Raw genomic sequence first — 24714 nt, forward strand, 5'->3', positions numbered from 1 at the left:
CTAGGAGGATGATATTGAGATCATGGAAGTCAAACAGCTGCTTTAACATCGATGAATGGGTGGATGAGATTTTGACTATTTCAACCTATGAGAAAGCAATTTACAAGAGTGTGGATGATATTGAGAAATTCTGGCACATTTGGAACAGGTTCCTGGAGGTCTACAGTTGAATTCACATTTTTTGTATAAAATTTGGTGTCTCTGAAACTGGAAAATGCTCTTGCTGTATTAATTATTTCTTAAGATTTAATAATCGTCATTTTTTGATTTTGGATTGATGATTACATTGGCTGACCAAATGCTTTCTAGTTCTCTGTCCTTTCTCGGTTTCTGACTTTTTTTCTCCTCCCCTTCTGTTTTACTTTCTTCTGGATTTCTTTCATTAGCAGAATTGGTTATTGTATACACTGTTAATTATTTGCCAATATCATTTAGGCTTGTATTTTTATGGTTATTAATGATGTTTGTATATTGAAATATTGGAATAAAATTTTAAATCCCAAAAAAACAACAAAAAAACCACACAAAAAATATCAGCCCGAGTGGAAAGGATGTTAAGCTCAGTGACCTGCTCATGACCACTTTCAGGGATGGGTTGCCTGAAAATGATATCTGCCTTAATGCCAGTAAGACTGAGTTCCTTTTCATTGGTACCCCTGCTCCCGCCTTCCCTCCTACCCTCTGGTCACCCTCTATGGGTCCCCTCCCCTCACCTCACCCTCTTGTGAGGCAAAAAACCTTGGGGTTATCTTTGACTCATCTCTCTCCTTCTCTCCTCACATTGTGGATCTTGCCAAGAAGGTCCACTATCAGCTGCACCTCCGCAGAGGCATTCTCCCAGAGCTCTGGTCCTCTCTAGGCTGGACTACTGCAACAGCCTCTTCGTCAATCTTCCTTTATTCTCCCTTCACCCCCTTCAACTAGTCCAGAATAGGACTGCAAGACTTATCCTTGTCCTCAAGCCCAGGGACCACATCTCTCCAGCCCTATAATCTCTCCATTGGCGCCTGGTTGCTGCTAGGATCAAATTAAAGACCCTCTGCATCATCCACAAGGGTTTCTGGTGCCTGGTACCTCTCTCCCCAAAAATCTCCCTGCTAGAGACCTTCTGTCCTCTAGCTCCAACTCTCTGCAGATCAGATGTTTCTCCAAGTAGAGAGTGGGGGGTAGATCTCTCTCTTCGGCAGGTGCCTCCCTCTGGAATGGTCTCCATGCCCCTCTCAGGCTTGAGCCAGAATCCTTGAGTTATGGAAGCTCCTCAAGACCCTCCTTTTCTATTTTTCCTTCCTTCTCACCATTCCCTGCTAACACCCCTGTCTGCCGCACTGACTGGCTTTCTGGTTCCCTCTGAGTTCTACAGGGCACCAGCCCCCTCGTCCAATCCACCTCCCCTCCTCGCACTTAGCATGTGGACCCTCACCCCCTGCACCCCATGCAATCCCCTGGCACTTGCCCTCCCGACCTCCCTTGAGCACTCGCCTAGTCTCTGTTACCCTCTCCCCCCTTCGTCTGCCCCCCCGATCACCTACACTCTCTCCTCTCTACCCTGCATTTTCCTTCCCACCCTTGCACTTCGCATTGGCGCAGACTGGCACTTCCTCTCACACCTCTCCCTCGCACTTCTTTACTGCACTTGCACAATCTGAATGTCACAAGGTCTAGTAGGACTGTTATTGTTGTCTTTCTCCCTTGTTCCCCCTCCACCCTTTTTTGTCTTGTGGCACCTTGAAACACCGTTTGTTGTACAGGTGCCTTACAAATATCCAATAAATCAATCATTCAGTAAATAAAGTTCTTTGTTTTATACTGCAGGGCCAACTCACTCTTTTGTCTTGTGAAATTGAGTACCAATAGACGGTGAAATTGCAAATCCTGTCACAACAAATACGTGCCATTAAACACTATTTAAAAACAGAAGCTATCTGTGAGGAATTCGACCATCCGCCTGGTGGGTGTGCGCTCGCCTAGGTTTTCAATTTTTTTTAAATGAAATTGAATGATGGTAGATCAACCTCTGGATAATGCGTAGGGCTAATCCGCACACATTTTCCTATGCTCACCGCACGACATACACATAGACCTGTGTACTCTGAGTGGGCACCGCCTACAGGTGCAGTCCCTCCTGTCATATTTAGTAGGGATTTGACAGCAGGAGTACACCATGTCATCTAAGAAGGGGGAGGGCCAAACCAACCCCTGCCAAGGCCATCCTAATTAACTAAGAAAGGCTCCATGGATCTGCCTTGTCCTGTTGTTGGGCCGTGCAGCTGTTAGCAGCGATTCACATAATTAACATACTAATAGAGTGTATTTCAAACAGGCCCACATGGGGCCTGGCTGCAGAGTCTAACAAAGGAGACAGGAACCCCCAACAACCTTTCATTTGCACTGTGTCAACCTGAAGCCAGCTCCCTCCCTTTATCGATTGACAGTGAAATGTCATGTCTGGGACTGCGTGTATTACAGTAGTTATCCCTGCAGGGGGACCCCATTCAGAAGGTACGAGTATGTGGATTGATGGTGCCAGAAAGTCTGGTCTCTGCGCAGCTTCAAAGGAGACCTGCCGCTTCAATCAGTAACCACAGAGGGCTCCATTGACCAGAGAGCCCCTTAATCCTCAACAGATAGGAAGATGGATGGGACTTAGTATTACATGTTTTCACCCCTTTACCTTTTCTGTTGCAAAGCACACTGGTTATGACTTCATGCATACAGGAGATTGTTGGTGGGGACCCAGGATTGCTTCATTAAAGCGGGCTTAGCGTCACCAATCCCTGTGGTCCGTTTGGCCTTAAAAGAGAGTTGAGCCCCTCTTTTGGGCAGATCATCTGAAGACTTTGCAAGGAGTAGCAAGAAAGACTCCTCATTGGACCCTGACTGAAGGTACAGTCTGCCTCACACCTTCCGCCAGCGAAGAAAGGCCAGGACCTCCAAGAGGGAAGCAAGATCCCTCCCCTAAACATCTCCCAGGGAACAGAGGGAGATACTGAATCCAGAGAACCCTCCCGCAGCTCCAGAACTGGTACGCAGCCAGCACACAGCGTGCTCTGCTAGGCTCTGCAGCCAGCTTCCTAGATGGGAGGTCTCTGAGAGTCTCTGAACCAAACCAAGGACAAGGCAGCTGGCTGCAACACTCTCCTCAGCTTTGGGCCGTCCGCCTTAAAGGACAAGACAAGCCCAGCGAGGAAGCTAGAAGTGCATCGACAAGCATATACTAACGTCCACCTTAAAGAACATTTTTGAGCCAGTCAAGCCCCTCGAGATTCAACCGACTGCACCGCTGACTGTTTTTAAGCCACAGCCGCTAACGTCATCCAAGACTCCTCTAACAGTGCTTCAGAACCACCAACCAGCACTGAGATGGTTCCTGACCCCGAGCTTCCATGTAGGCCAGCCTGCAGCTGTCCATCCAGCTCGCTCACCAAACTGCCTGCCGCCTGATGCCCGCAGCTGTCTCCCATTTTGAACTGTGTCACAGAAGCCTGCAACACCCTGAAACTGACTTGACCCTGTCAAACACCAATAGATCCTACCGCACAAGGTACATTGTGATTCTGTCCCCCTGGTCCTTCTCCGAAGGCCCCCAGTGAAATATTATCACCCATTGCTCCCTTTAGGTTGAATCCAAGTATCCTTGAACTATTGCAATTCATTTCAATAACGACTACCCTCCTGTCACTATCCAGAGTGCATCCATTTTCCTTCTTTAAAACTGTCTGTCCTCTGCATTCCTTTACAGGGTGGGTTGTATTTTATAGTCTGCTAGAACTGTCTGTTGTGATAATAATAAAATAGATATTTGTATACAACCTTGACTGAACAGCCTCTTTTATCATTGGGTAATAATTATATTTTCACTGTGTTGCAAATAACCAACAATACACAACTTTTCAGAGATAAGCCTGCCATTCCGTCCACGTTACCAAAATTGGACAGGGATGTTTAAATTTGACTTGTGTTTAAAGTATTGTTGCATCCCTTCTGGTGTACTAGAGGTGTGGGGCTGATTGATGGTTTAGAAACCGATATATTCATCCCTGTACCTCTGGTGCCCCGGAAGTTGATTTGTCAAACTATCTTCGTTGAGCTTTACTATAAGCATGGTCTGTGCACGCAAATGCTTTTGTACATTGCCTAATTCGGATATGAGTGTTAGGTTCAGAACATTTAGGCCCTGGTTCATGGACTTTTTAGCGTGGTGCAAAGTGACTGCACTGGTGCAAGGTGACTTTGCACTGCCAACAAACACCCTTATTCACAGAGCAGTGCAAAGTGTATTTTTGCAGTCCAAAGTCACTTTGCACTGCTCTGAAAATTTCATGAATCAGGCCCTTAATCACTTAAGCGGGGCCACAGGCTATTTCGGCAATGTTTGTGGAAGTCTTTTTTCTGTGTCGGTCCTTCGTAGCTTTATTTTCTCCATCCTTTATAAAAGACTACAATTACCAGCATTCCAAGTAATAGTAGCCCAACAATATAAGTTGGTTTTAAATTTACGCTTAATACTGAAAAAAACACATTGAAAGAAAATGCACGATAAGATCACCAGATTGGCCTGTGTAGATGGGACTATGGAATGGGTTTTGTAACTGGGCCAAAGTATCATGCAGCCCAGGCTGCTGGCAGCCTCACAGTCCACCCCTGGCCAACAGATTGCTTCCAGGTAAATAAGAGGCATATGCTAACTTACTTTGCAACATGAGACTTTCTGCGTTTGTACTTTTAAATGTGATGTCTTCGGAAAGTATTTGTTTAAGTTTTGACACATAATGAGATATTATACTACTTAGTGAGAGGAGGGTGCCATTTTGCATAGTAGGGTCAGAGCCCAAGAACGTATGATGTTCTCTACACTACAAGGCCATCAATGATTAAGTGCTTGCTTGCTTGCTTGCTTGCTTGGTCATCATCTTGAACTCTTAATATGACGTCTTACTGTGTCTGCCATGACTACGCTTGATCTGTTTCCAGGGAATTGGGACGGATTTCCCAGGATTTGGAAATCGGGATAAATTGTCTCCGTACGTTCCAAATCCGGGGAAACATAAAAGCTCATGCCCAGGCTAGCATATAATACACCCACAGTTATTAGTTGTCCACGACCCCGGGGGCGAACATCCAACATTAGCTGGTGATCTTATCGTGCATTTTCTTTCAATGTGTTTTTTCAGTATTAAGCGTACATTTAACACCCAGCTTATATTGTTGGGCTACTATTACTTGGAATGCTGGTAATTGTAGAAAATATGGAGAAAATAAAGCTACGGCTATACTCGTTTTGGTCGACATGTTAATAGAACGATGTATCCATTGTCTGGTTGGTTCAGTATGTGATGTGTACGTTTCGAATGATCTGTAAAAACAGGATCTTATTTTACACTGTGATTGTTACACTTTTTATAAGCCTATCCCTATGCTGCCATGACTCGACCCCTAGCCTCGCCCTGTCACTCCACCCGCTTCACCAGGTGGAAACCCAGAGTATTTTTTCCCTTTCTAGCACTCTCTGTATGTACAGAGTCCACAGCCATCAAATAATGTTGGGAAGAACAAGGCAACAACTCTCACGTCCCCCTTGGCATACTGACTGATGCTGATGTTTGTGGTCGTTGCAGGAGTCCTGGGCGCACGACCTTCGGAAAGTTCGAGAGCAGATGACGAAATTTGTGGATGACACGATGAGAGAAACCGCAGAGCCGTTTCTCTATGTGGATGAGGTGGGTGTGCACCATGCCTTCTTATCCTGCGAGGGGCACATCTGTTCATTGTCCCCAAGTGCACCCAACGGGGTGCAGCTCCTACCCCATGACAGTAATGTTGATGTCCTCCGGTGTCACCCTGTCCTGCCGCACACTCACGGGACCGTGCTTGCTATTGCTGTCTTGCCTGTGGTGGACACAGTTGATTTCTAATTTTATTACTTTACAGTTTCTTACATACCTCTACTCGAAAGAAAACAGCATTTGGGATGAAAAATACAATGAGATAACGTTTCAGGACATGAATAACCCACTGTCACATTACTGGGTCAACTCGTCGCATAACACGTAAGTTGCTTTAACCCTTGATCTGCACATACAAAAAATGAACTAACCATAAATATGACATTGTAGCGCTAGTTATCAAGGGCTGCTTTTTCATTATTTGTTTTGATTAATAGCATATTGAAGGATACACTGGATAGTGGACGCCTAGTTTGACCAATGAAAAGGCAGCTGGCAAGAAACGGGGGAAACCCCCCCCCCAGCACTTGTCTGCACTTACCTTGCACTTGCCACCAGCTGGCCCTATTTATTTATTATTTTATTTCTATTCTACTTATTTGTACTGCACTCCCCCCCTCCCCTTCCCCCTTGCACTTTTTCCCTTCCCCCTACCCCTGCACTTGCGCGGTCTGAATGACACCTGGCCTAGTAGGATCGTTGTCTGTCTTCCCCTTGTTCCCCCCTCCCTGCCTCGTCGCGCCTTGAAACACTTGTGTATAGGCGCGTTACAAATGCCATATCTAATCATATCATAACCAGAGAGGGTCACCAAACTACCGCCTAAAAGAGAAGCACCCTTTGATATATGGAGCAGGACGATTTGGCGCGGCCAGTTCGGCGCGGGCCGATTCGCCGCGACCGATTCAGCGCAGGAGACATTTGGGCGCGCCCATTTTGGCGCACCCAGTTCGGCGCTGGGACATTTCGCCCCAGGGATCTTTTGGCGCACAGTCACCATTTTTTTTAAAAAATACGCCGTGATTGAAGGAGTGAGTGGAACCATTTATACAGTGCACATTATAGTGTAAATTGTCCCTTTGCTCTTTAGAAGCATCTAATGGTGCTTTCCTTCAGGCTCCGTGTCAATTACTTTCATTGCAGCAAAGTATATTTTATAAAAAAAACGTGTTTGGCTTGAAGCATCTAAACTATCCCTCATATGAACTAGTAACCTGTATTGGCAATGTCCACTGTCGGAGACCTGCCCAAAGTGCCTAGATACGATTCAGTTGACTGCTGGGCTATAGAAGTCTTTTAATACTAGTGCTTGCGTTCGGTGTTTTCTTTGTTCTTGTGAATATGTGTGAACCCTCCTGTGACACTCACCTCTTGTGAATATGTGTGAACCCTTCTGAGACACTCACGCCATCAGAATATAACATGGGATTTACCCTCCACCAAGCAATCACACTCTGCACATACTAAGGCACGTCGAGTGGCTGCGGATTAAACACACAGGACATGCAGCTTGTGGTTGCTGCTGAATCCTAAAACCACGGAATAAAATCAATGCCAGCTGTTCGAAGGGGAGGGACAATTGCCGGGGAGTGTGGCATGTGACCCCCCACAGTCCACCCCCAGTGCTAGAAAATGAGCAGACACGCGTGTGCCAATTTTGTGTAATTCGGAATGTAAAGGGTGAATGTTTTGTTTAAACACTGATGTTATGCAGTAGTTCTATTGATTGCTGACGACAAATAATTCAAGGTACCCACCGATTCTCGCTGGCTGTACCTCCCCACAACTAAACCTCACCTGCCCACGTCAGTGGTTCATTCCATAGCGCCCAAGCCATGCTTCAGGTCTGATCAAGCAGCAGCAAAACTGTCCTTAAATAGATTTTGAAATAAAACTGAGTTGTTGAATTAACCATAACCACTGTCATTTCAGTGTTCAGCTTGGAATGCCAGTATGTGTATCCTGTCCGTGACCTTATAAAAGGGATGATGAGCATATGCATTATTGGGGCAGGAGGGTGCAAGTCGAACAACTAGTCTGAGAAGCACGGGGGACCCCTACATATTTCGACCTTAGGAGGCCACTTCGGTTGGTGGGTTTTACCGTGTTTGTTCCAGACGCAAAATGCTCCATCATTTACTTAAGTGTCCCTGACCTGTCATCAGCCCCAGGTTTCATTTTATATATTGGCCTTGCCAGTCCAGGCGGGGTTGAGGGTACAAGACTTCATCTTTTACAGATCATTTTTTTTTAAAATCCGCAACTTTTTTCATTAAACCCACGAAAATCATGAATTGCAAGCAGGCAACGTCCCCAGCGTGAGGCCCGGGACTGGGCACCTTGCCACGGACTGGGGAACTGCAGTCATGGTGGTTTCCCATTATTCGGCATTGCAAGGGAGATAGCTCAGTGGGTTGAGCGGAAGACTGAAACAGCTCAACAGATTTGGACCCATCCTGCAAGCCATAGATTTGAATTTGCAAGGCTCGTTTAGCATTTCATTGTGCCCAAGTTTGTAAAAGGAGTACCATTGCGATGGATAACAGTCGTAGCTATTTCGTAGGATCTAGTGACTGTTTGTCACCCACTGGTGTGTCACAAAGCGGTGAACACTCGACTCTGGCAATGCACCCCGGTGCCGATTGGCAGCACCTCCTGCATCCATGGGTGACTGAAACCCACACACAGCTCTGAATGTGCACCCCATCCTGTGCTTTTCCATCTCCAGGAGGCACCCTGTATAACACTTCCCCGTCCCTCTCTTCTCTTCCAGTGCCCGCGCACCACACAGCTTTGCTAACAAATAATGCGAATAGTCATTACCAATATTTGTTTTCCGATATAGCTCCCCGTGGCTCGTTCCACCGGCTTCTAAGCGCTGCAATAATAGAGGTTACTACCCAATCGAATTGTACCTAATGCACCTGGCTTCTGCCCATCACAGAAGGTAGAACTACATATGGATGGGTGAAGACAACGCTCTTGGCTGTCTGCATGACAACAAAGAACCGAGAGTACAGACAACTTGCGCACTAACTGCACTGGGGCTTTCTCTGCACTGGGGCACCTCTGCAGCAAGGGTTAGGCTTGAGGGCCAGTGGCAGAGCTGTTGCTTAGTCTCAGTAAGCAATGGCCAGCATGCTAGAGACTAGAACTGGGGTGCATGACCCGTGCATCGGGCAATGGTGGAGTGATGGATGCACTGGCAGAGCTGGGCTGTGTGTGATCCAAGCTCTTGCGTGCCGTGTCAAATTCCTCCAGCTCCTAAGCACATACTAATCAATACCACTATGTTTACCCACGCTTGGTACTACATTTATCGAACTGGGGGGGGGGGGGTGAGGGGAGGGTTCGGGGATTGTAAAACCTAGTTGGTGCACGGCTAGAGTACTGGAATAGTAGATGTGCATTAATTGAGAGGTTCATAAATCGGCACTGAAAAGGCACCAAGAAGACGTTACTGTCCATCAGTGCTCCTTGTTGACACAAGCAACCTCAACCCATGCCAGGGGCGCTTTGAGACTTGCGTGATAGTCCATGCTAGGAAAGCGGGTGTGTAGTGGGTAACCCTGCGGTACATCGGTGAGACAACCAGGTACTTGAAGGGCGGGTGGGCACTGGCAGAGTGCTGCTTCCTTTGGCATGACTCCGTTTTTCTGTGCCCTGGCATGACAGGCGTGGAGTTCGGCTCCTAATCCCGGTGCCATGCCCCCTTGTCATCAAATCTTAAGTAGCCTGCTTTCAAGGCACAGCATGCTGTGATGTGCAATAAGCAGAACGATACGGGCAGGGGTCTTTCTAACACAACAGGGACAGTACCTGTCAAAGTGCTGCATTTGCAAAGAATTATGCTTTTTAATTTAGCGTGAGGGAGTTTAGACGTGGCTGCAATGTCAGCCGAGTCCAAACGTCCCTCGCGCCAGAAAGACACCTGCGTACCTTACTATGGTTTGTGTACTTTTTTTAGGCCATGCCCATCCCACAAGCCACGCCCCTAAATGAAGGCCCCCCCTCGATTTCTTACCCCACTTAAAACCCTGACACCACAAGTATTATCAGTATGGCTACTACTATGCCGAGTACTATTTCTTCTACTGCTAGGAGTGCTTCTACACTACTGACGGTCATCCCCACTAGAGTTTTGAAACGGACACCATACCTCTCAGATACAGCACCAAAGCGGGTTGGGCGGAAATAGTCCAGAAATCGCCAGTGTTTTTGCAGTGCAAAGTCAGCGCATAGTCATTTTTGCAGTACAAAATGACTTTGCCCAGATTTTGCACAGCAAAAATACACATTGCACGGTTCCATGAATCATGGTTTGTGTTGGCAGTGCAAAGTCACTTTTCAGCAGTGCAAAATCACTTTGAACCGGGCAAATATTCCATGAATCGGGGCCCAAGTGTAGAGTAGCAAGGAACAAAGGCAGTTTTATTAAATTACAATGCAATACAAAAACATGGCAGCACATCCCTACTACACCTCCAGCAGCAACCCCACCCCTACTCCTCGAAGCACAATGTGTTATAGAACAATACATGCTCACTAAAAGGAAACCTTATCTAAAAGAGTGACTTCACTCTGAAGAACGATGGCTGGCAGGTTTGGAATGCAGCATTAATAACGCTATTTTCGGTTGGACTCGGCTATTAACGGCCTGTTGGCCCAAGGTAAGGAAGGCTTGATTAAAGTGAGGGTTTCGGCAGAGGCTGGGGACTATTAACGGCCAAGCCCATCCAAGAACACAGGAATTATGGGTCTTAGCAACCAGCATTGTGCCAGCTAGAAAATTGCTATACAACGTTTAGGAAAAAAAACAAGAACAGGGATTGGAAATGAAAGAAGGGCCTCTTCCATTTCACTGAAGGATAGGGGCATGGCCAGGGAAGACTGCCCAAGGAGAGAGGGTGTGGAAGGGAGAGGACTTAGGCAAAATGTGGTGGATCGACCGGTAATGGCGGGTGGTATTGGTGGGTCTGGGGAAAGGCAGTCAGTAGGTACAGGCATCAGTGGTTCAGGGACCCGGAACAGACTCAAGGGGTGGACACAGATAGAAATGTGCAGACTGTCAGGAGGAAATGGGCGTACGCGAGTTATGCACACCTGTGTTATGACTCCTGATTGACTGGTTCCTCGCCCAAGTGTACCAATAAAGCTTAACCACTGGCATATCTCCGGGCAACCTTTGAAAACGACAGTTTTTCAGATTTCTATGCCATTGCAGAAGGGGGGGAAATGCCATAAAAACAGAGTTACTGCTATCCCAAAAGGAGCAGTCCATTCCAAACTACTGGGTCACAGCTTTTCTGCACATGACCACAAGTAACCCCCGGACATGGTTTGGTATTGCACATTATCATCCAAGTGTAGTATGGGCCTCTAGACACAGCAAGCTCGGGACCCATGTCTAAGCATAACCATCCCACTTAGGATGACGTATGCAAAACTGAATGGTGATTGCTGAAAGTTTTGAATAAATCATAATCACTGGCATTCCTCTGGGCAGCAACCCACGCCATCGTTTCTCAGTCCGCCATGCTATTAAAGAAGGGAATAGACCCAACACAAATCAGTCTTAATCCCACCCTCAGTCAGTGTGTCGGTGTGGGGCTATTGATCTCAATTGATTTTTGTCTGTGACATTGTTTGACTCCCTTGACAGTCATGTAGTCCTTTTGGCCTCATCTGCGTGTCTAAATACCAATTTGACCTCAGGTGATGTTTGTAAAATGTACTATTGCACTCAGTTGATGTGTATATCATATTGTCATCAATGCATCTTTCATGGAAGGTCCTGTTGGTCCCAGTTGTTGTTCTTTCTACAATTTTGATAAAGGTAGCACTTAGCTACAGGTCATATTTTGTCAAAAATCCTATAGGTTGGTTCTTATATTTTAGCAAACGTTCCATAGATGTTGTTTTGTTGTGTTTCTGCTGACACACATTCCTACTGACGTCAATTAATATTGGGTGTACCCTAATGATCTCCTTTCATATTGGTTTATGCTACTATTAAACTTAATTTGTTTATTGTATGCCATTTATCTTAGTTTACATTTTTCTTTGGTCATATGAGCCTCAGTGTTTTTTTCTTTTGACCAAACAACATCACATGAAGTTCCATTTAAGCCCTCTTTTCACCCCAGCGGATGTTCTTTAAGGGCAAATTACCTCGGTTCTTTTGGACAAACTTAGTTGTGTCGAAGGTACTCTTGTTTTTTTAATTAATGTTTCAAATGCTTCGTTGATGGTTCTAATGGCCTACATTCATGTTTGACTGGTGTTTCTATTGGCCTCAGCTGATGTTTTGTCAAGGTCCTAGTACATTTAGTTGCTATTTTGTTGGTGGTCTCACTAGCGTCATTTCATGTTTTGTGGGATATCCCATTTGCCTTAGTAGGAGATAGTCTTAGTGGGTATTGGTCTTAGAGGGTCTTTATTATGATCCAGCTGGCATCATTGTTTTGCCTGTAGTATTCTTGTCTGCATTTAATGTTTTTCTTATGCATATGCATATATGATATACACCCTATTATCTTAACGACCTCTGTTGATGCCTTTCTTGCTCCTATCAGTAGTTATGTATCCATGGCCCGATTGGTCTCAGCATCATTTTCCCATCGATTTCAAGGGATGTTATGTCTATAGTCCTACTGACCGTAGTTCATATTTTGTCTTGCAGCTACCTCACCGGAGATCAGCTCAGAAGTGAGTCTTCTCCAGAAGCCTACATCCGTTGCCTAAGAATGGGGTGCCGATGCATTGAGCGTGAGTCCTCCTCTTTGGGAAAACATCACCTTATTTTATGTCAGATGGAAAGCAGAATTATCTTTCTGAGTTGCTGTTGTCAGTCTTTTTTGCCCTGTTTCTTTTTGTTTTAAAATGCTAAGAGTCATAGTTGCATTGCATGCAAACTTTTAGATAACCCAACTCCATGGGATAGATGGGGACACCAAAATGTGTTTATTGGAGATGATGCAGAACAACAGCTATTACATTCATGCACAATATGTGTGCATGGTAGGTTCAGATAATCTGCAGAATGACAGTCCAATGACTTAAGCGCATTCATTGTGTTTGCACAGCTCCTCCACAAGGACCACAGTGGAGACAGGATCCCTGCATGCTGTAGGTTAGAAAATGAAATGATTTACATTTGTACTTCAGGGGGCTATTGAGGGGGGTACATGAGATGTCAATCTAGTTCTGAGATCCTTAGTATGTGTTTCACCCCATTGGATTGGTCCAGGGAACTTTGTGGGGGAAAAAAAAGTTTCATTCAGGTGAAATGAGTTTAGATCCCAGAAATTAATGGACAAGATAGATGTGGCATTACCTAATTCATGAAGCAAGGAAAAAAGGCCCCCTAACGAGCACCACAATTAAAGAAAAACATAACATACACAATATCACGATTTAAAGGTAAATTTGAACAGGCAGTGGAGGCTCAAATCCACACACATCAATGAGCATTGTGATTTAATCACATACAAACTGTACATATAAACATGTTTGATCAATTATATTGCACATGAATATATTTGTTTTATTTATTTATTTATTGGACATTCGTATAGAGTCTATACACAAGTTTGTTCCAGGCACCACAAGACAAGAAGAGGGGTGGGAGCATCTGATATCAAAAGAAAACAACAAGAACAAAGAGACAGTTATATTGGCCTTATGACAATGCTACTGTGCAAGTGTTTGACAAGGTGTTAAGTGCAAGGCGGTGGGGGTAGAGGGAGAGTGCAAGAGTGGGGGAGTCCTACAGGTGGGGGCGGCAAGTGCTATTCAGGCCAAGGCGGCAAGTGCCAGGAGAAAGAGGGGGGAGAAGTGCAATGGACAGGAGGACTGGTTTGGGCTAGTCCAGGAAAGGATGCCTGAGGGTAAGTGCTGGCATAGAAAGCTGGCAGGGAATGGTAGGAGGGTAGTCTGGTCCCTGTATGACTCTGAAGGGACCAGGCCCCAGTTGCTGCAGCAGGCAGAGAGTTTCGCATGGGAGGGGGAGAGGGAAGGAAGAGGAGAAAACAGAGGTCTTGGGAGGTTTACAGAACTTAAGAAGATCCGGCTCAAGTCTGAGGGGGAGGGAGGCTGTTCCAGAAAAAGTTACCAGCTGAAGAGAGGGATCTACCTCCCACTTTCTGGTAAGAGAACCGTTTGACCTGCAAAGATGTGGAGCCAGAGGATCGAAGGATTCTGGCTGAGTGGTATTTCGGGAGGGAAAGCTGAATGTCCCTGACCGCCTTGTGGATGATGCAAATGGTTTTGAATTTGATCCTTGCAGTCATCGGGAGCCAGTGGAGAGATTTTAGGGCTGGAGAGATGCGGTCCCTGGGCTTGAGGCCAAGGATAAAAATCACAGTCCTATTTTGGATTAGTTGGAAGGGGCAAAGGGAAGAAAGAGGAAAGTTTAGGAACAGGCTGTTGCAGTAGTCAAGCCTAGAGAACCTGGGCTCTGGAGACATTGAGCTTCTGGGGGAAGGCGAGGAAAGGAAGAATGCCCCTGTGGTGATGAAGTTGAAAGTTGGACTTCTTGGCAATATCTGTGATGTGTGGAGAGAAGGAGAGAGAGGAGTCCAAGATGATCCTGAGTTTTTTTTTCCTCCCAAGTGGGTTAGGGGAGGGGACCCATGGAGGCTGGCCAGAGAGTGAGGGGGAAACTAGGAGCAGGCGTCTCAATAAGAAGGATCTCTGTCTTGCTTGCGTTGAGGCACAGATCATTGGCTGAGCCCCATGGCTGAATAGCAGTCAGGTATAAGGAAGGAAGACGAGGAGGAGGAGGAGGAGGAGGTTGAGGAAGGCAGCCAGAAAGAGAGCAGTTGTTGTCTGCGTAACACTGGAAGTGAGGAGTGTGGGTGACGATCAGGTTGGCCGGAGGGGTCGGGTACATGTTGAAAAAGCATGGCAATAGGATGGAACCCTGTTGGACACCACAAGTAGAAAGTGAGGTGAAGTAGAGAATAGGACCCATTTGGACTTGGGAGGGTCTGTTAGAGAGGAAATAGGAAAGCCACGCCAGTGCCCTGTCAGTGATCCCTAGGGTATCACAGAGACGGTTTATGAGGATGGAGTGGTTGACTCCATCCTAACTGTGTTTGAACACCACCCCATCCGTGCCCCCTTGTGACTGTCTTTTTTTAATATAATGGTTTTGTAGCTGGTTGACAGTGTCAAAAGCAGGGGAGAAATCGAGAAGGATCAGAACCGAAGGAGAGTTAGAGTCCAGATTAGAGAGTAGGTCTTCTCAGGTATTCAGGAGAGCAGTTTCAGTGCCTCTGCCATTTCGGTGTGAAGGGTCAGTTGGGGGATGACCAGCTTCTCCATGGGTTTGCCCAAGAAAGGAGTGATAGAGATAGGTGGATAGTTTGCCTGGCAAGAGGTGTCAGCAGGCAGCTTTTTTGGGAAAGGGAGTGCTTGAGGGGTTGAGGGAAAGAGCCTGTGGCAGAAGAGTGGTTGCAGAGATCAGCCAAGGCAGGGGAAAGAATGTTGATGTTGTCCTTGATAGTTCTGGAGGAGCAGGGTAGCACATGTTTAGAGGAGACTTTCATAGAGCGGACAACTCTAGAGATCTCCTAGGAAGATATGTTTGGGGGAGGTGGCAAGAATAGAGGAGGAGAGGTTGGCCCATTCCAAGAGGACAAGAGAGGAAGGACCCAGGGGGCAGGGGTATGTAGATGGTAGCGAGACTCACAGAGAAAGAAGGGGAGACAGTCAACCTGCAGACTAGACTTCCAAAGGATTGAGTGGGGATGATGGAGGCAGGCACCAACTCAGGGTAGATCAGAGCCACTCCACCACCAGATTGGGAGGCACTGGGGTTGGATATGATTTTATGGCCATCAGGAAGAAGAGTGTCAAAAGCAGTGAGGGAGCTGGCCTTGAACCATGTCTCAGTGAGAGCGAGGCTGTCAAGGTCTTCAAGGAGGCAACATGTCAGAGGAGTGTTTAATGGCAGAGCGAGAACTGAGGGTAGCTAAGTGAACTGGTGACCCCCTTAAGAAGATTATCGAGTGGGGTTACAGGGGTGTGGTGCTACCCCTAGGGGCGAGGGGATGAGGGAAGGAGTTTGGAAGGCATGGGAGGGAAGTTGAAAAGGGAAGGAAGATGCCTGTCCAGAAGGAGAAGGTTGTGTGAAGAGTCCTGGGTCATGATAGTGCCATTGTGATAGAAATTAATGGTGCATTTGGAAGATGCAAAGTAAGCCAAGAGCACTTCCAATCTAGTGCCACCAGAAATGGGTGAGGAGGAGAAAGGGGAGAGGATGGAGACCATATGAGGGGTCCATAGGTTAGCTGAAAGAACAGCAAAGATGTCAGCGATAGTTTGTCTGGAGGAAGCATTGATGTAAGTGTCTGCGATGGGCAGGGCAGGCCAGAGTTGGATCTTAGGAGTGCCTTTTTTAGTTTCTTTCTTTCAGACTTTGCGAGACAGGGGGTAGGAGATGGAGAAACAGTTTGAAACAATAGGGGTGCCGGAGGGCACCATGGTGGAAGAGAGGGGGGGGTAGAGGATCGCAGGGAGAGGATCAGAGGCACTAATCCACAATAGACTCGCACTAGGCGGCCAAGCAGACAAAAAACAAAGGTGCGCTACAAGTGCACAGTTGTGAAGATCAGAGTGGCTTTTTGGAAAAGGCACTCTAAAACACACAAAACGAAAATGGCTGCACAGATGTAAGGACACCGTAATTGTTTTTTTTTTTTTAACAAAAATGGTATGCTGTGAGTATGGTCATAAAAAGACATTTAAATGTACAATAAAACTGCCAAACAAGGGATGTGAGCTAGCTCCAAAGATTATATGCTAAAACCTATGACAAAAACATTCAATTAAAACATTGAACAAAGTGCCTTACAGATCAATTCATAACCTCTACACACTGACGCGTATTTAACACCTGAAAGTATACACTCCATGCTGGAGTGTCCACCTCACTTACAATGCATTGCAACAGACAATTAAACACATGTCCACTTAAAGATAGCAGGACGCCAGCACACAGATAATAACAACGGGGAGAAAGAGATGTTGACTCAAGGAATTGAGTTTTTGGCATCAAGGGTCCTAATTTTCCTGGGAGTATGGCCCAGCCTCTTCAGGACAAAACATTGAGCTTGTAGGCAGCAAAGAATACGTTTTCCCATCCCGGGAATCAAAGCCAAAGCGATCTCGCTATGTGCAAACTGGCCTCAGGAAGCGGGCACAGGACCCGTTTATCCAGCCAGACTGTCTGAAACCATAGGTGTCCAAGGCAATTGAATAATATGTCCAGAGTCGTCGTGAAAATCAAGCTCCCGCCATATCTCCATCACAGCAGATTATCAATAAAGCGAGGCTACATCACAGGGTGTGTGCATCATCACAGCTTCAGTGGATTTCGAGGGCAAATTCCCACCAGCAGCAATGTCTGCCGGTGGTAATCCGAAATATGTGACCAATTCCAAGATTACCACCGAATCTGTAATTTCTTGAAAAACCACCAACGGTATTTCAGAAAATCTTTTTAGAGCATATCTTTTGCTATCCATTCCCACGCACAATTTGAGGGTGGCAATGGATTATCTCCCCGCCTACCTAGTCATGCCATCCTAGTAGAAGGCCAGGAGGACAAGGAGAGCACTGGGACACACGGCTCGGCTAGTGTGGACGACAGGTTTGGTGGAATAGCACAGCATCTCTCCTTCTCCTTCAGGATTGCAATCCCTGGCGTTTGATTTATCAAGCAAAAGTACTTCTGCCATGCGCTAGCAATCCCTAGCATATCATGTGAGTCTGGGGAATCGCCATGCAAAGGCCTTTAAACATAATGCTACCTTGCAGATTCCATCAAATGCAGTTTTTTCGCTAGCCTGCAATACAGTTTTTTTTCCATTACTTATTTGCCCATAGTATGAATTTTGACCCAACATTTTCACTCTTTTCAAAGCCACACAAACTATACAGAGATCCACTATGACCTTCCCACGGAGCAATTTAAAATCCCTCCCTACAAACATCAAACAGAACTTCCTACATCTTGAGCCAACTTAAATACCATGGCAGTGGCCAGCGCACCCTAGCAGCATAGGCACACACAAGGCTAACATCTACACATACATGTCTTTATGCCCTGCACACAGACCACCTAGAGCAGGGGTCTGTACCCTTTGGATCTCCAGATGTGTGGGACTAAATTCCCATCAGACCTTGCCTTTATAGTCAAAGGTGAAGAAGCATGGGCGGGAGTCATAGTCCAAAACACCTGGAGACGCCTGACCTGGAAAGAGACCCGCACGCAGTACCCTGGTCATATCAAACTGCACACATAAGGCAGCAGAACTACCGTGCATTTCCCCTCTCTCCAGCTAACCTCACCCACCCCTTTCTGATAGACCATGCAAATGGCATTGATTCATGGTATAAAATCCAGTAACAGAACGTAACATATTCAAATATGAAATAACATTACAACACCTGGCAAATGACTGTAGTAGATTGCCATTGGATTGACATACTTGGCTTTTGATGTGTGTTCCTGGCACGTGATGGCAATATCTGACATCTAGTTTGAGTACCATAGCGTTTGATGGCCATACTTGGAATATCATGAATCTGCCATTCAATGATGAAACCTGACACAATGTGAGTGTATGGGAATTTGGTGGGAATACCTGGTAAATTATATGAGGAACTATATTTGATGATGGCATGTGATGTGAGTGCCTTCCATTTGATGGCAACACATGTGGGGGGTGGGAGGGCTGAGTTCCTGATTATTTGTCGCATATTGTCTGAGTCTACAGCATTTGATCTGGTGTGAGTGCCTGGGAATGTGATGTTAATTACTTAGATATGCTTAGAGTACCTCGCATTTAATAGCAACTACTGGCATATGATGTGATTTTTTGGGATTTGATATCAATTCCTGACACTTGATGTGGATAAAACCCACATGAAAGCAATTCCTGGCGATTATGTGGGTATCTACTGTCTGATGGGAATACCTGGTGTGTTGTGAGTACCTGGGCAGTTCATGGAGATACCTGCCATATGATATTAGTCCCTGGCATTTGATGGCAAACTATGCCATATGGTGTGAGAGCCTGACATTTGATGGAAATAGCTGGCATGGTGTGATTTCCAGGAATGTGATGGCAATACATAACATGTGATGTGAAAACTTGCATTACATGACAATATCTGCAGGGATGTGAGCACTTGAAGTGAGTGCCCGATACTTCATTGCAGCACCTGGTTTGATCTGGGACCCTAGCATTAGTTGACAATTCATGGCATGTGATGTGACTACCTGCCATTTGATGACAACATGTGGCATATGGTCAGAACATGTGAAACCTGATGGTAAAACGCAGCATATAATCCGGTTGTCTGGCAGGTCATGTGGATTCCTGCCATGATGGAAGTGGCTTGGCATCAAATAGCAAGTTCGGGCACATGATGTGAGTATCTGGCATTTGATGGGAAACCCGGACACGTGAAGTGAGTGCTTGATAGGAATCATTGGCATAGGATGTGAGTGCCTCCCCAAATGATAGCAATACATGGCAAATGGTGTCAGTAGCTCGGCATTTGGGGGTTATCTCTGAGATATGATGCGAGTACCTGTCCAAATTATGGCAATTCCGGGTAAATTCAAGCACAGTTTAACTGTGCAAAAGCCACAACTCTTGGGTTTCCCAGGCATGTTTCTGCATGCCATGAATTTTCTTTTCGATGCAGCTTCGCCTGTCTGTTATGGCTTCATAGAACAAAGTCTTGAGTCTTTCGGGCCACATCACAAAAGCGACTGAAAAAGTGCCCGTGTGAACACTGCAAGGCTCTTTTCAACGCTAATATTCCCACGTTAAGGTGCGAAAAAAGGGTTCCACTTAAAATGAATTCCTGTAATCCTGTGGTAGATGTGTACATACTGTTGAGGTCACTTTTCGAAGTCCCTGGAGTGGTAAGTGTGGTGTAAAAGCCACAATTATTAGGTGTGCTTCATTGTGCATGGTGTTATGCCTCATTTAGCACTCGGGGTGGGGTCGGTGGGGATTTTAAAGGGTTTTACAGGTTGAGAAGGGGCACAGGACCGTCTTACGATTGCCGCCACCCCATGCACTCCGCCTGTCAAATAGGAATGCATTGCTGCCATCGTCTGATTTCGATGGTGGTGGAAATGCTTTTGATTCCACCGGAATCACTGGCAACGCTTTCCACCAGGCACGCGGTGGTGGCACTCTCAGTTCCAAGTTGTACCCATGCTCGTCTCAATTTTATTTAAAACACCCCCTTTCCTTGTTTTCAACATTCATTTTAAACACCCCTTATTCTTAAAATCAAGGAGTCCGCAACCATCTACAACACCTGGATGCTGGAAAATGTATTACCTATGCAAGGAAACCAGACATCTCTGTTTATGGCCCAACTTGTCTTCACATCACAGAATTGTTTTACACAAGCACTTTCTGGATACAATGTGCCAGTGTGCATGCATTACACTGTTTCTGGCTTATGTGGTGCAGGCATTTACTGTGGAGAATACACGGAAGGGGCGGGGCGTGGAATTCTAATAACTTGGCCCAGTGAGCTGTGACTTGTCAAAGAGGAGACATCAAAGAAACAGATTTGGGGAATGACCTGGGGCCTGAGAAGCCCAGCTATGACTCTTACCATTGCTTGGCTTTGTTAATTCAAAGCACTCGTTAATGCCAACCTGCATGAAACAAAAAGAACAACCCTTTTGTTAAGATTTCAAGGAGGCAGACCCCCATGTTTTACAAACCAAAAACGCACCCTTTTCCTCGCTTTTGAGGATAAGCACACAGTAGTTTAAGTAAGTGCCACGACCGGGGCCAGGCACACATGGGGCGGGAGGCCTTTACGTTGTTTGCACTATGAGGTGGAAACAACAACACACTCAAACCCGAGGTCACCTGGATTACCGTGCACTGTGTGCACTTTACAGTGCAAACATTCAGAGCTGGTTGAAGGAAATGCAGTGTACTTGTTTGTGCTCCCTTCCATGCAATAAGCATGATGTAGAAAAGTAGCCTGAGTACCTTTTCCTTTGAACCCGTCAGAGGTATGGGATTTCTATGTCTATTCCACTCTACCACTGAGTGTATGTCCTTAGTAGCTGCGTCTTTCTCTCTCTATCCTTGGGTGTATTGTGTAGTTACCAGGCATGTTTCTGTTTTCTTTCAGTGGACTGCTGGGATGGTCCGGACGGGAAACCAATCATTTACCATGGATGGACACGGACAACGAAAATTAAATTTGATGACGTAGTACAAGCAATCAAGGAACACGCGTTTGTCACATCTGAGTAGGTGTTCACTGTCTACATACAACGTGTGTGTCATGGCCGGGGCAAGTTGTGGCATTGTTGCGCCGTCCTGTCACTGTCTCCCGATCACTGCTTCCTTGTCTAAGTCAGAGGCCGAGCCGGCTAATTTACAATGAGCTTGCAAAAGAACACAGCAATTTTAGCCATGGTGAGTGTCTGTCACGTATGCTGTGTGTAGTGTCGCCTTGCTAAGCGTAGAGAGGTAGGTTTTCCTCAAGCTTTCCATGGCTCACCTACAAGTAGTTGTGGTCGAGCAGTCAAGTTCTCCTCTCCGGATACGAGCGGAGTAAACAAGAATACAAGGTAGTACAGTGTTACTTTTAATAAAGAGTTGTCCACAAATACCTCACAAAAAGTAAGTAACGAGGTTGGTGCAGGTTACAGAAAAGTATTGCATATTCAGAAAGTCTGTAGGTGGATTCGTTACTCAGTATCCATCCAAAAGCGTATTGTTCTCAGGGGGGTGGTGTGGGTCACTTGTTGTTAACCCAAAGAGCTACAAGCAGACTTTATGACTGATGCTCTACTAAGACTGTGAGCATTGATTGCTCTGGCAGCAGGAATTGATGGAGTTGAGGGTGTGACGAAGACACAGGAAAATGTTTGTAGATGCAGGTATGCGATGCAGTCTTTACCGATCAAAGGGAGAGTGTCAGCTCTGGGGATGGATACAGTGCAAGAAGCCCTAGTGGTACTAATCACATCTGCTGATGTGCTCAGTGCAGCACAGGTGCCACAGGAGTGTCACCAGGTGTTACGCATGCTTTGACTGAAGTGGAGATAGATTGGGGTGAAAATATGGAATGTTTTACTGCAAGGTAGAAAACCTCGAATTTAAAATAGAAAATGTTGTCTAAATTAAATGTGAGGGGAGACCCCCCAAAACTCCCCCCCACAGTCTGCCGCTTTAATAAATACCCCAACCCCCCATCTATTTATTTGTCTAAATTCGTTGTTATAAATTCGAAGTAATGGTCTGCGATATTTTGAAGTGATACTGTGAAGATGAGGGTTGCAGTTTAGGTCCTTACCCGCTTTTTTCTGGAATAAGCTTAGGCAATGCAGGTCGCATGGCATGACCATATATGGCAACATTCGGACGCCATCTTGGAGCAATGCTTAGCCTTTTACTGGGTTTCTTTTAGGGACCGCTTGTAACAGAAAGCCATGTTTGAGGGCAAAGCAGCCTTTGCTTTTTAGATTGTTAGCTGTAAAGGGATGCAGATAGCTGTGTCTCTGAAAGGCAGGTCTGCTAATTAGGCCCAGCTTTCATAATGCTCCATGGTAGAAAAGAATAGTGCACACATCTGACTTTCCTGTCCTGTCTACTGACACCTCTATTCAGCTGCATTGTGGTTTGGCAACACGGAAGTCACAAAGTGACATGTGAATTCTTGCCAGAAACTCATGGAACTAGAAGTTCAACAGTCAGGATCTCCTTTAAACTGGGCAATTATGAGCCTCCATTAAATTATATAATTGTGGTCCCCAGGGTCTGTGGGCAGATGGCAAATCTGAATATAAGCCATGACATGGTGATCTCGAATACATTGGCTAAAACCTATTGATGTCATTGTATTATCAGCTTGTTTACTTGTGGCTTTCCTAGTCAGAGGTTCCTGTTTATTCACTGCCTTAGACTGAGTTGCTCCCAAAACAAACAATATGGGTTCAGCCCTAACAAAAGCCTTTGTCTGTCCTAAGAAAGTGTTGCCTATCAGGAATGGGAGGGGCTGGCTCCAGGTGGTGAGGAGAGGTGCAGTGCTACAAAGGACAGACTCTGTGAGGCCAAGGGAAGGGTGTTGATTAACAGAGACCCGTTTGGGTTGACAGTGTAAGGGGGCGGAGTAAAGTAGTCCAGGAGAGAACTTTCCAGTTAGAAAAGGGATTCACCACATTGGTTTTCCTAGGGCTCCCAAACATTTTGTTCCCTTCCCATTTCGTGCAGACAAAGCACCATGGGTATGTCATCACCGGGGAAAAGATTCTGACACTGCAGTCTGGATTGAACTCCTTACAGAAGGCTAGAAGGGGACCAATCCTCTGTTGTCTTTCACCTATATAGGAGTGGGGAAAACATCCCCTTAGTTTAGTCATTTTGGGACATTTGAAGAAGAAGAATTCATCTAGACCCTGGAGTACAGTTTGTCCCAAAGTCATCAGCCATAGAGGTGAATGCCAAGATCTCCAAGAAGAGGAGTGCTCTTCCCCCTAAGAATCCCAAGGCAACATTTGGGGTGAGCTACTGGCTGACAAAGCCTACTGCAACTGAGACCAACTCGCCTGCTTCGAGAAGCTTTTTGAGCCTCGTCAAGCTCCTGTAGCCGTCTCTTTTTTTCATCTGCTCTCAATTCGCTGATTCGACCCATCGCATGCCTACGCTCCAAGGTTTTTGAGCTGATAGCCAGTGAGGAACCTCATTGAATCGTTGGACATCTTGGAGCTGACTTGACCGATTTGATATGCCAACTCAACCCATTGCTGCATGGTTTCTTTACCTGATCCATTTCGATTACTGTTACAGTTCTGCTCTGCTTTGCTGGACCGTCTCAAGCAGACCTGTCTATGACACTTGTGATCCAGTGGGAATAACCGACTCAAAACGTCTTGACAACGACTCAAGGTGCTGAAAGTGCTTAGAAGCGGTGCTTAAAGCTGTTGATCACAAAGAAAAGCATTACAAACAAAATATAGGTCGACATATTACCGAACAAGTTTTCAGTTTTGAAATAACACAGCGAACTGTGTTATTGTGATCACAACTCATTAATCTTTAATGACTCTCGCCAAAATAGAATGCATGCCATAAGATTGTGTTAGATGGCAGTAGCTGCGCATGTATTATTACATTGTGAAACATTCTTCTATAAAGAAGCACACGTCCATAGCCACCCTCGACCAACCAACACAAATGCTGGTGTTCCAATGTCAAAACAGGCATATAGCACTCTGGCCGCAGCCTGAGCAGCCATACACCATTCCACCAGATGTGAGACGCATTAGATATCACCTAGTGGTCTTGTATCAGTGCCGCACACACGTATCATGCCCTCCATCTGATATTGTATCCCAGTCCCGCTACAGTGTTGGAGAAGTACTATATTGCCCTCTCTCGGAAATCATGGTAGTCATATATCACGCCCTGGAATACTATAGAAGCCACCTGTACCTCCTGCTGATGCTGGATACCTCTGCTGTCATAGTAGTGATACATACTTCCCTCTGATGTCAGAGCAATGAGTCATGAATCCCTTTCTGGTGTCAGAAGGGTCTTACATCACTTCCTAATGCTTTGATGTAAGAAAAGGGATCTTCCATGTCCTCTCATTTTTGTACGCCTGATATCATAGCAGTCATATTTCGCATACTAATAGAGGGCCAGAGCAATTACTTCACTTCCTCTCTGTCCGGGCGCTCCCATGCATGTGGGCCTGTCCATAGTGCTATATAAATAAATAAATAAATAAACAAATAACTAAATAAACAAACAAATAAATAAATAAATACATCTCTATCTGATATCATACTGGTCGTACATCATGACTGCTGAAGTGAAACCTTGTAATATTACTTTGTTTTTGTATCACACATTAGATACTGTAAACGTTATCTTAGCAGTGAGCAGCTGCACAGTTTAATAACCCAGATACAGCACAAAAG

The 24714-nt window shown here is 45.8% G+C and overlaps 1 protein-coding gene across 2 annotated transcripts in view; it reads left to right on the plus strand.

The window, feature by feature from the left end:
* Positions 1-24714, plus strand: part of PLCG2 (phospholipase C gamma 2) — a 953330-nt gene that overhangs the window by 546505 nt on the left and 382111 nt on the right. For both annotated transcript variants that reach the window (XM_069638435.1, XM_069638443.1), the window contains exons 10-13: positions 5616-5717; positions 5929-6047; positions 12406-12491; positions 20913-21033. In XM_069638435.1, coding sequence (XP_069494536.1) covers positions 5616-5717; positions 5929-6047; positions 12406-12491; positions 20913-21033 — 428 coding nt within the window. The remainder of the gene's footprint in view (positions 1-5615; positions 5718-5928; positions 6048-12405; positions 12492-20912; positions 21034-24714) is intronic.

Source organism: Ambystoma mexicanum, chromosome 1q (assembly GCF_040938575.1).
Source record: "Ambystoma mexicanum isolate Mex_15411 chromosome 1q, UKY_AmexF1_1, whole genome shotgun sequence".
NCBI classification, from domain to species: Eukaryota; Metazoa; Chordata; class Amphibia; order Caudata; family Ambystomatidae; genus Ambystoma; species Ambystoma mexicanum.